The sequence below is a fragment of the Terrapene carolina genome, unplaced genomic scaffold (assembly GCF_002925995.2).
Source record: "Terrapene carolina triunguis isolate 2854851 unplaced genomic scaffold, T_m_triunguis-2.0 Scaffold111, whole genome shotgun sequence".
In the NCBI taxonomy this organism is placed as follows: Eukaryota; Metazoa; Chordata; order Testudines; family Emydidae; genus Terrapene; species Terrapene triunguis.
Window position 1 is genome coordinate 25,010,063 of NW_020664462.1, and position 13,037 is coordinate 25,023,099.

General features: G+C 39.3%; 1 protein-coding gene across 1 annotated transcript in view; it reads left to right on the top strand.

The window, feature by feature from the left end:
- PARD3 (par-3 family cell polarity regulator) overlaps nucleotides 1-13,037 on the top strand; it is a 386,953-nt gene that overhangs the window by 105,366 nt on the left and 268,550 nt on the right. The window contains exons 4-5 of the mRNA XM_029911630.1: nucleotides 629-720; nucleotides 5,118-5,201. Coding sequence (XP_029767490.1) covers nucleotides 629-720; nucleotides 5,118-5,201 — 176 coding nt within the window. The remainder of the gene's footprint in view (nucleotides 1-628; nucleotides 721-5,117; nucleotides 5,202-13,037) is intronic.

Here is a 13,037-nt window from a genome sequence, read left to right on the forward strand (position 1 = left end):
GATTGCTACTAATGTGAAAGAGATTTTATATATAGGTGTATTTCCCCAGTTCTTTTCGGTTTGATCACTTAGTACATTTGACAGCACTTTTAGGATAATCACTTTTCACTGTTTCCGCTGTATAATTAGTCAGTTTCCCCTTATGTTTATGGGAGCTTTTCAGAAAGCAACCTTGGAGAGAGTAACTGGGAAAGAAATTCAGAAGCAGATGTAGTACCTGATACGACTTTTAACTTATTCTTTTTAAATTAACTAGCATTCAAGTTGAATGTATCTCTTTATTTAAGTCCTTTAGTAAGCTACCTAATGACCGGGCTAAATTCATTAGTCAACAAATTGTGCAATACCTCTTTATTTTATGCATTTATGTTGTGTAACATTTTAAAACCTTATTTACCATAATATGAATTTTCTTCCATGTCATGTCATACTTACTGTTAAACTCTAGCAGTGCATTATGATGATAATTCTCTAGATAAATGTTACAGAAAAGCCACAGTGATGAAGTAACTGTGTTTGTAATGTTAAACAAGACTTTCAATCTTTTAAGTATATATTTCCATCTTGGATATAATAATTGCAATTTAAAAATTGGAATATTAAAGGAGAACATCTTCTTTACTTCCAGGATGAAGATGGGACAGAAGAGGACAACAGCAGAGTTGAACCAGTTGGACATGCAGACAGTGGTTTGGAGAGCACCACCAATTTTTCCTTAGAGTAAGTTACTGCTACAATTGCATCATTTTTAATAGTAAGATTTAGAGTAGTAAAGAGCTCTTACTATCACAAGATTGATAATGTCAATAAACAAAACAAAGTGTGTAACATGCATTTTATTTTGATTGCAACTCTCCATAAAACAGGTACTTCCTTTTGCCCTTTGCACTGTGGGCATCTTTTAGCCCCAGTGTTAAAGGGTCCCGACTAGTGATTCAGCAGCAGAGCGATGGAGCATTTTCAGAGCTACTGCTATAGTATGGTTGGGTGGGTATATTTTTCTATCTCCACAGAAGATTCTTAGCCCTAGGGCATTTTAGGGTTTGGTGCTAATGATGAGAGAAGGAATGGGCCCAACTGGCTCTCCCAAAATATTGGCAGGTGAGAGTTTGGGTATTAAAGGCCCTTCCACCTTCCACAAATGCAGTAAACAAGTCACAGGAAAGGAGGAGTTTTGCAGGGGAGGACTACCCCGACAAAACAGAACTCCACACTGGTGATGAGCCTAACCTGAAACTCCCCTTAACACTAGAAAAGATTCAGTGACTGATGGTTTTACGATGAAACCTGAAATCAAGGGAGTTTTGCCCTTTGAGTTTCATTACAAAGACCTGACCCAGACCTGGCTGTGATAATGGTGGGGAAATGGTCCATTATACTCTTGAGTATTTTAAAATTTATTCTTTTGTTTGTAGAGCTGCTGATTTTTATAGGGATTAAAAAGACTGAGTTAAATATTATAATAGGTGCATTAATGTGCATTAAACAATAGCATGTTTCATATCCTATTTGCAAAATACTTTGAAATATTATGAATTCAAAATACTATTTGCTAATTACAGTATATAAAAAATTTGTATCAAATTTAATGCTTCTTGTTTCTATTTTTAAACTGATTTTTGTACCACCATCTTATCATCTTATTCTTTATTCTTTTTTCTTTTTTTCTCTTTTTTTTTTAAACAACACCTCTCCTTTTTGCTTAGAGACCAGCTCAACAAAACACCTCAATTAAAAATGTAGTGGGAGCTTTCTTAGTGCTTGTGCACATGGTGCAGCAGTGCATACTGCGGGGGGGTGATTTCTAAAGTGCACCAACGTGTTGTGCACTAACTGGTCCATGTAGATCCTGTTGGTGTTTGCTAAAAGTTCTCCAGTGGACTTCAGTGTAGGATTGTTTCAAACAGTACTATGTTAGAGCATGCCAGGAAACTTTTAGTGCACACCAGCAGAGTCTACACAGGTCAGCTAGTGCGCAACACGTTGGCACACTTTACAAATCAACCCCCATATAGTGTGCATTGCCACACTGTGTAGACAAGCCCTTAATATACCATTTGAGTGCTTTGCACTTTCATGTGGGAATCTCAGGGTTAGGAGCAAAATGAAATATGTGATATGGAGCAGGTACTGTGAAAGCCACTGTGGGTATGTCTAGACGACAAAGAAAAACCCATGGCACTGAGTCTCAGAGCCCGAGTCAATTGGCTCAGGCTTGTGGGGCTTGGGCTGCAGGGCAAAAAATAGCGGAGTAGACGTTCCTGCTCAAACCTGGTGATGGGGGAGGGTCTTGGAGCTTGGGAATATCTACCCTGCTGTTTTTAGCCCTGCAGCCTACGCCCCGCAAGCCTGAGTCAATTGACCCAGGCTCTGAGACTCAGTGCCTCGGGTTTTTCTTTGCAGTGTAGATGTACCGTTAGAATGCATTGATTAGGCAAGGGCAAATTTTCCTTTACTTTTCCATGCCCATTTTATGGGGCTCAGGATCTGGGAGTTTTGGCTGAGTTTGCAGAAGAACGGCAGTTGTGGGAGCAGAAGCTATGAATAAACCTAAATAGATCATGGAAAAATGGATGCCTTCTATGGTTTAAGCAGTTGAACAAGTCAAACAGAATCTGGGCTTGGTTATGGAAACTGTCTTGTCCTCTGTGTCCAGTTTTAATGGATTCTATAGTATTGCATGTCCCTTACAAAAGTTCTAGTTACGTTACATGGATTGCCATTCTTATATTCCTCTCTGCCCTCAGAATTGAGAACAAAGCAAAATGTTCCTTAGAACAGAAAGATATACAACATCCTTTTTGGGTAGCAAAAGGCAACACTTGCAACACTTTCTGGATTTAGTTGAATTTAGTTGATTCTTGGAAGACCTTGTGCACAGCTCATGTGCAGTGGGAATCAAACAATGTTATGATTCATGAAGACTGGGACAGCAAATAATACTGAATATTATAATGCTCTTAAGTAAATCAGTGGTTTACCATCATCTGGAAAATTGATCAGTTCTTGGTCATCCTATCTCAAAGAATTCATAGCGGTAATAGAAGGGCAGTGAAAATGAACATAGGAATGGAGACATTTCCATAGAGTAAATTGGAAAGATGGGAACATGTGGTTTAGAGAAAGGGACATGAGATAAAGCTATACAAAACAAATATGGTAGAAAGGTGAGTACATTTACCCTTTTTCATTATATAAGAAAAAAGATAGATTCAATTAAAGCCAAAGGCAGCAAATTCAAATCAGATAAAGAAAAATATTTTTTATGCAATACATAATTAACCTGTAGAATTCTTTTTCACATGATATCATAGAAACATGAATTTAGTAGGATTTAAAAAAAAGATTGGACATTTACATAGATTATGAGGACACTTACATATAATTTATGTAGGATTTTAAAAAAATGTGGAAGAGACATAAAGCAATCGCTAGCTGACAGATGGAGGAGGAGAAAAATCCCTTAAGGGCAGGTTACTCCGTCATGTCCATTTTGGGGTTTCTTGAACCTTCCTCTGAATGATGTGGTGCTGGCCAGTATTGGGCACAATATTTTGGATAAAATGGTGTCATTTGGTGTGGCAGTGATGGGCTTGATCCAATGCTCATTGAAATCAATGGAAAGTCTTGTGACATCCATAGGTCATTGCATCTGGCCATATGTATCTGTACTGACTGTAGGTCAAATCTTGTTTGTCCTTACTCAAGAGGCAAGCCAACTGTCAAATGTACTGTATATAGTATGAATATGAAAAATGAAATTAAATGAATATGAAAAATGTGTGGTACTAGAGGCCAACAAAAACCACAAGTTCAGATTTGAGTTCAGAGCTTTTGTTCTTAAAGTTTTGGAGTGTTTAGATGTGGGGTCTTGACCGATTATTAGTCCGTCTGTGGCTTGTAATGTTTTATGGCTTTTGGCTCCCAAACCAAGCATCCCCAAAATGTGTGGGTGTTCTGAACTAAGGACATTTGCTTCAAGCTTACTTCTGATACCTTCAGAAATCTTTTCTTGAGCTTTTTGGACCTTTTGACTTATTTGATTTTCTCTTTTCAAAGCAAAAAGTAAAACCCAGAACTAGTTCTGCATGGTTGCATGGCATATTAAACATTTGATTTGAAAAGACAGAAATATAGATCTATAAATACACATAGCAAACAGAAATAATTGTAGTAAACTCACTACAGTAGAAACCTCCAAGTTACGAACACCTCGGGAATGTAGGTTGTTTGTAACTGAACAAAATGTTTTGGTTGTTTCAAAAGTTACCACTGAACATTGACTTAATACAGGTTTGAAACTTTACTATGCAGAAGAAAAATGCTGCTTTTAACCATCTTAATTTAAATGAAACAAGCATAGAAACAGTTTCCTTATCTTGTTACAACTTTTTTTTAATTGTTCCCTTTATTTTTTTAGTACTTTACGTTTAACACAGTAATGTGATGTATTTTGCTTTTTTGTTTTTATCTCTGCTGCTGATTGTGTAGTTCCAGTTTCAAATGAGGTGTGGCTGACTGGTCACTTCATAACTCTGGTGTTCGTAACTCTGAGGTTTTACTATATGATGTTAGTGTGTTCCAAAACTGAAGGAGGTTTATCATTTAAAACTTACAGTCCTCATTAAATAGTTTAGGCATTATCTTAAACTGCTTTCACTGGGATAGCTGAAGGAAGTATGATAGGGTCAGTAACAGTCTTTATAGTTTTTGAGAAAAATTGATTGTTCCATATTTGACACAAAAATTGAAAGAAATAAAAAAAGTCCTCCACTTGCCCGTAGACAAGACAGCTTATATTTAACAAAAAGCCCCAAACCAAACAATATAAATGTAAAACTGTGCCGTTGTGCAGTTTGTAATTCATGTAGCTGATTAAGGTTACCAAAAGGGTTAGTTCACTTTTCATTTGAGTTATTAATGGAATTGTTTTTGATGATTGATCTCCTTTCATGCCATCAGACTAATATTCAGGTATGTAGTATTTCAACATTGCTTTCATCACCATTGCTTAAGTTCTGGAATATCTTTGTTTTGTGTGTGTGTGTGAATGTATGGGGGGTTTTGGTTCATTTACGGTACGTGTTCATGTTCCCTCATTCATCATTGTCTCACAGTGATATGGTAAAGCTCGTAGAAGTCTCCAATGACGGCGGGCCTTTGGGAATCCATGTAGTGCCTTTCAGTGCCCGAGGCGGAAGGTAATGTATTGTGTAAGATTTTAATTGAATCATAACTTGCTGTGTTTTATCTTGGTTATGCTTACTCTTGTATAGGTGCCTGTAGGTTCTATTTGAAATAACACATGCTTTTTTTCCAAGAGGAATTTTTACTGACTTAAAATAATTGAAACATTCTGCCACCCTTACTCACTCTGTACGTAGTACGAAGGCAGTACATAAGGGGAAGAAAGATGGCAGAATCTGTCCCTTAATTTTATAATGGAAATTGTATTGTGACCTGATGGAAACTTGAATTGCAAAGATATGAATTATTTCCTTCAGACCCTCAAAAAGTTATTTTTCCCCTTTAATTCAGTATAGTATTTGTGCATTTTCCCCCTCCTATTTACCAAAGAAGCAGCATTCTAAACCAGAGAATTCTACATCTATGTGCATTTTATAAGCAAGATTGAAAAAAAAAAAAGAATTGCATACTTGTAATATTAAAGTATCCACTGTGTTGAAAGGAAAACAAGAAAGGCATACACTATGGGGTTTTGAGGTGTTGGAGAAAGGCATGTATTCTCCACAACAATCTTAAATTTCATTATGTGACAAAAGGCAAGAATTCCTTAAATCCTAAGTTCCAGAAAAATGAATGCAGTGCAGGTGATTTACATTAAAATAACTTTCAGGATTACATTAGTAAACAGAACACTCCATTTATAGCGTTTGCTTTGCCGAAGTAGAATTTTAGTATTTAGGATCCTTAATCGAAACATTAATGTATTCTCAGGAAAATTTCATTACTTTTGTACCAATCATTATTCACTGTGGGGGATTTAAAGCTTGTGGGCATACTGAAAAGGAGGCAATCTGTCAAGAATATAAGTAGGATTTTATTTTGGGGAGGTAGAGATTACCTTTATCTTTAAGTGTAATTACATTCACTATTTCTGCTTTTTTTGGGTGAAAAGGGACCAAACATACGTTTAAAAAAGTGTAATCTTAGATTACACAATGAAAGGATATTATGTTCTTACAAGTCTGCCTATTCATCAGCAATTTTAGTTTAAATTGATTAGAAGCAAGTGTCTCTTACTGTGTATCAGATATTTATATCAAGTGCTTTTCACACATTATATACATTTTTTTTCTACAGAAGGATGAGGAATATGGTTTTAAAAACTTTTTTTTTTCTGATTATTATTTTAACCTTTATGCTTCAGTGGCCATACTGACATGTAGTACTGTGACAAAGCTAATAATTTTGTTGAACTGAAGGCAATTTTCCCTGAGGATTTCAGGAGGTAAGAGCAAACTGCCATAATATGGTGACTCTTTCTTCCCATGAGTGACCTGACCCTATCTTCAGTGAGTTCAGTCAGCAGATATGAGAGTGGTAATGTTTTAATCACAACCTCATAAATAAAGACAGGAGGTAATGGCATGCTGTGATTTTGCATAGTTATATAGGCCATGGACCGTGCTGGAAGAGATGGGAGGGTCAGATCAGAATTGTTGGCTACCTCTTAATCAGGGTGATATTTAGTTTAATAAAGCTGTGTTGTTGTTTTTTTTAAATAATCTCTCAAAACACATGTACTCTATGTCGTCTGACATAGAGTTCTTTTTATGTAACTCATGGAAAAAGTAGGGATTAGATCAACAGTCCATGTAGGAATAATAGGGTTTTTATAAAAATTACTCTTGAAAACCTACCACATCTAACGAATCAGTAAAAAGGATGTAATTCAGTGATACAGTTTGTAAGATGGTTAAAAAAATGTAGAGATTTTTCTGTTAAATTCTATAGGAATTTTCCATTCAGGAAGTCAGTGGAACTGTAATAAAAGTATCAGTTGAAAAGGCCATGAGTTTAATTCTTGATTTGTGCCTGCTAAAATACAGGTGACCATATTTATTAACTGGGATAAGCTTTCCAAGGGTATTGCTAATGAAAAATTATATTTTTAGTTTTGGTTATTCAACTTGCTAATTTTTTTGATCATCTTTAATCATTAATACTGTACTAGGGGAGCCCCGAAACTCTGTCTTGTACACTAAGGTGTATGGGAGATATTTCACCTGTAAAAAATGAGTTTTATATTGTAATTTTAGTCACTTCATATTGAAATAATATAATTTCTTTTTGATGTAAAAAAATTCAGCCACTCCTGCAAGCGCTTACTCATAGTAGTTCTTTTCCATCAGTGGAATTACTTCAATGAGTAGAGACTTGATAAGGGGTTGCAAGCTCTTAATATGGTTGTCAAGAATAAGAAGTAAAGTTTAAACTGTTTATACTGTACATAATGACTGTATAAAATAGATTTAATTTTTAAGAGCACCAGGTATGTTGTGAAGCATCAAAGGCACTGCATACAGTGTACTTTTCAGCTATTTCTCCTCCAGGAATTTTTGTTGTGTTAATAAAAGCAAATGTCCACAAAGCCTGCCACACTTTTTGAACTTGAACTTTAATAATTGGAAAAGAGTTGGAGATAAAGTTATGGATCAAACTAATTGACATATATTGAAACTGACCAGGTTGTGTTTAATAATCCCCCCCGATGATAGTACCAATAATTCTAGTCTGAGTTTCAGGAAAATCTCAACCCATAATTCCTTGCATCTAAATTAGAACATGATAGCCAAATTTTTCCAATCCCCAGCAAATTTTTCCAATCCCCAGCTTCTTATGAATTGTTTTATTTCCCTTTACAGTCTGTCTGCACTTTGAATTTTCCAGTTCCTTAATGCTGCAGTCCCTCTTGGCCCCAAAGTCTTTATAATTTCTAAATGCAAATGTAAGACTATTCTCGTGGTGATTTTCACAGGTTGCTGACCTCTGTCTTGTCTTGTCTTTCTCAGTCTACTTATGCTTAAGCTATTAAAACCCCACCATTTAAACTGCTAAAGAGAGAATGTACTAAAACCCAAATCTTTCTCAGTTAACAAAAACCATATAAAACTTACAATAAATACATGAACTTAACACATTGCAAAATATTACATTTTGATTTATCCAAAGCAAAACTACTATGCAGTGACATTTAGTTATGTATTATGTACCTTACCGTTACCTTAGTATGTGAGCACAAACATGAATGAATTTATCCCCAGAACACTCCTGTAAGGTAGCTAAATATTATCATCTCCATTGTAAAAGTGAAAAATTGAGGCATTGAATGATTAATTGACTTGAAGAAGGTCACATAAGAAGTCACTGGGCCAAAATCCTTTGAATTCCAGACTAATTCTTTAGCCCTAACACCAGTAGAACCAGAACTCATACAAACATAATTGTTCAGTGGGGAGTTTTGGAGAAGTTCTTTTTTAAAAACACATGTCTTTAGAATAATTGAGAAGTTACTTGTAACATAGTGAGTATAGTCTTCATTGCTGTCACCTTCAAATTACATTGTACTTCTGTCATACAATAGAGCTAAGATGTGGTTTGGAAGTCTTTTGAAAAGCTCACCCTGTTGTATGGAATAACCAATATAGCATTTACTTTACCATGTTGTGATGGTCAGCTTTTGTGTTGTTCATAATAGTGCTATAAAGTCTACATAAATCAAGTCAGGCCACTAGACTGAGAAAAATTAATAGTTTTAGCTCTGAAGGGGACATGATCTCCTTAAAAAACATCCACTCAAACTGGACTAGATGCACTTTCAATGACACTTGCCTATGTCTCCACTGAGAGCTGAAATGTTACATCTTAAAAGACATATTTGTATGCATATTTTGTTTTTGTTTTTTTAACAGAAGTGGCAAAGATGAATGGCAGGGAGGGCAGGAACAGTCAATTCATTAATTTTCAAAGGAGGCCATGCTTGGTATTACTCAGTAAAACAAACAAAGCTAATGACCACCCAAAAACCAGTTAAACATTCCGTTTGTCACTGACATAGTCAAGGTTTGCAGTGTGAAGGACACTGTACTCCATCTATCACTTACGCCTCTGTGTTATATCTGATAGGAATGCATGATCTGAAGTGACGTGCTGCCTGTTATAGCCAAGACCCTTATAACAAGCAGGGGTCAATTTGAACATTCATGTGCTACTCAAGGAAATATTGCAAATCTCTAAAGTGCAGTTCTGCTTACTGAGGGCTTGTCTACTCCTAAAATGCTGCAGTGACATAGCTGCACTACTGTACCTGCGCCACTGTAGCACTTCAGTGAAGGCAATACCTATGCCGATAGGAGGGCTCCTCTCATTGGGATAGGTAATCCACCTCACTGAGAGGTGGTAGCTAGATCAATGGGAAAATTCCCCCATCAACTTACGCAGTCTACAGCGAGTATTAGGTAGGTTTAACTGCGTTGCTCAGGGGTGTGGATTTTTCACACTTCTGAATTGCCATAGTTATATCAATCTTATTTTCTAGTGTAGATCAGGCCAGAGAGAAGTTTTGCTGTGTGTGTTCAGGTTGGGCTCAGCAAATGGACATTTAAAAAACATATATTTGGGTTTTTAGAGGCTACCTATCTGGTGGGTTTGTTTATTAGTAGGGGAATAAGACCTGGAGCAGCAGAGCACTGCCATTCTTTGAGTGGTTGCACATGTATATTTTACTCAGATGTGTGCGCCCTCAGAGTGCTAGAGCCGGAGTTTTCTGCAGCAGTACACTTTGGGGCGGCATGTGTGCCCTGCACCTCCTCATGGCCCCTCTTGAGGCTACATAAGGGCAGCGCTGCCTTGAGCCCCCTCAGTTCCTTTTCACCGTTCGTGTCCTGAGTCAGAGCTTGCCATGCAGTTTTACCTCATAGGGATTTTTTTTTCTTCTTATTTAGCTAGTTTAGCTTCCTACCTTATCTGGAAATAGAAGTTAATATCCATTAAATTTTATTTTATTTTTACTTTTAAAGTTCATTTTTAATAGTTTGTTTCAGTGCTCTGCATACAGCATTCGCCAGGCTATAAGCACTGCTTATCATGTGAGGTGTCTACCCCGAATAGTGACCCCCATACATTTGCCTCAGTAAGGGGCAAATTAAGAAGAGGTGCAGTATCTGCTGCTTTTTCTAGGAAAGACAGGCGATTTCCAGAGACCTGTGCCTCAAACACTACCTCATGGAGCATGCCTCAGCCCTGGGGCCCTCAAGTGAGTGCCCTAGTTACCCACATGCAGTCTGCAAGTGTGGGTGTGGTTGTCTCTGACAGACCCTTGGACTTGGATTCTTCTTAACAGAGAAAGAGGAGTCAGTCTTCTTCTCCGGGGCCTTCCCAAAGGGCTTGTCTACACTGGCAAGTTTCTGTGCAGTAAAGCAGCTTTTTGCACTTAAACTGCAGACATGTACACACTGCCAAGCCACTTAGTGCGCAGAAACTCCTCAGTTGCAGCGGTGCAAAAAAACAACTTGACTAGAGTCATAAGGCTATTTGCGCAGAGGCTCCAGCGCTCTATTGCCAGTGTAGACACTTGATTGCTTTCTGCGCTGTAATTGGCCTCCGGAGCTGTCCCATAATGCCTCAAGTGACCGCTCCGCTCATTGTTTTGAACTCGGCTGCCGTGGAGACATGCACCCCTCCCCTTTCAAAGCACCAGTTGTGCAGCAGTTGTGTTCTGTGCTGATCTGTTCTGGGACACAAAGCAAACCATTAATGTGGAATGCTTGTGCCGTTGAACACAGAGGCATGTGTGTGCATGTAGGAGAGAGATTGCTGTGCAGAGAGCCCAGGGAGGGAGGTGGGGGCTGATGGGGTTTCCTCTCCTCCTGCCTCAGGATTGGTTGCTTCCTGCGCTGTCTGAACTTACAAGACAGCATGCTGACACACTCTCTGTTCTCCAAAACACACTGTCTCTCTCCCCCCCTCCATACACACACACACTCCCTGTCACACACTCTCCCCCAACTTCAGTTGAAAAGCAGCTGGCAATGTAGGAGGATGCCCATGAAACAATGGGATTGGGAAACCTGCATCATGTGACGCTGTGCCTGCCCCATGAAGCATTGCAAACCTTTCCCAAAGCACCCTGCAGCCAGTTGCACAGTGGGACAGCTACCACAATGCACTGCTGTCTGCCATTGCAAGAGCTGTTTATATGGCGCTCCAGCATCACAAGGAGCACAGTGTGGACACGCAACAGCGGTTTAATTCTAGCGTTTTAATAAAAGTGGTATAAGTTGTGGGGCAGATACTTGCCAGTGTAGACATACGCAAAGATTCAGGTACCCAGAGCAGAGCCGAGCTATGGACCTGGTACCATGGCAGGAAGATATTGGTGCTATGCGGTCGACTGTCTGCAGGGAGACCGTTGATTCTGGTACCAGTGAATGCCATTTCAGTGCAGACATTGTTGGTAGCAACAACCCTGCAGACTTATGAGGCAGCAAAGGATTTTCTTTGCTTCTCTGTACCAGACTCTCCTTTGGTGCAGGAGTCCATTGCGTTGGCAGCACTTCTTCCAGTACTGGGTCCGTCTGTCTCCTCAGCTATGGTGCAGAGACTCTGAGTGGTATCGACACTACTACCACCTGAGAAACATGGCAAGAGCTTGGCTTGTCTGGCGCACACTGTGTCACCAACACTAGTCTTCAGCCTCAGTTTCAGTCTCAGACTCTCTTGGCACTGTCAGCTTCGGTGCTGGAACAATCGCTGGCTTGACCTCCCCTTTGATGTTTAGTTTTGTTGAAACTTTGCATTCATTCAAAGACTCTTCTGCTACCCTTCACTCGTTAGTGGTCTATACCCCTGCCTCCAACAGACATCACTATAGACCCTTGAAATAATAGTATTATAGGCAGTTTTTCTATCTGCCAAAATCAAGAGAGAAGGGGGTTCTCCAACTCCAGTTTTAATCAGCATACGTGTCCTCAGTCAGCTCTCGGGAATTAGCCCATTTGACTTCCCCTTCAAGGACAGCAATACAGAAGTTGGTAATCTTTCTGCTATCTTGCCCCCAACTTTGGGACAGATTGTCCCACTTCCTTGATTGCTTGGGAAGCCATAACAATAGACAAATGGTCCTATGCACTGTGAGACTGGGATATTCTATCCAATTTCTTTCCACACCACTTTCTCACTCACCTACCTTGTACCTTTATAGAGAGCCATCTCATAAGTCAGTGCTCCATCAAGAAATTCAGACTCTGGTTACTGTAATGGCCATACATGTTCACTGACACCGTTGAGGAAAGGGACTTCACTCATGATAATTTCTGACCCAAGTCCAAGGGGGTCAAAGACCCGTATTGGACCTTCAGAATCTTAACATGTTAATCAAATACATAAGATTTTGCTTGATTTCCCTAATATCAATCCTTCCTTCCTTCCTTCCTTAGATTACGATGACTGGTTTGCCACACTCAATCTCCAGGATGCCTACTTCCATGTGGCAATACTGCCAAGTCACAAGAAGTTTGTGAGATTCATTGTAGTGGGCCAATAATAATGAACAGTACTTCATTTTGGCCTGTCATTAGCATCATGGAGCACCCACAGAGTCGGTGCCTAGGACTGGAGCACCCATGAAAAAAGAATAGTGGGTGCTCAGCACCCACTGGCAGGCCCTGCCAAACAGCTCCTCCCCTACCCGTGCCTCCCGCTCACTGCTGATCTGCTGTTCAGGGGTGGGCAGGAAACGCTGGGCAGGGAGAGGGAGAAGCGGGGGCAGGAAAAGGTGGAGCGAGGTTGGGGCATGCTTGGAGGAAGGGGTGGAGCGGGGGTGGGGCCTTGGGGGTCGAGCATCCTCCGGGGAAATCAGAAAGTCGGCGCCTGTGATTCATATCATGTATTCACCAAGGTGGAGGAAGGAAATTCATGTCTTCCTTTCCTTGGTGGTTGCTTAGTGCAAGTCAAATCCAAACATCAGGTTCTCCACCGCATCCCATTTATCGTCCATAAATTTAGACAATATA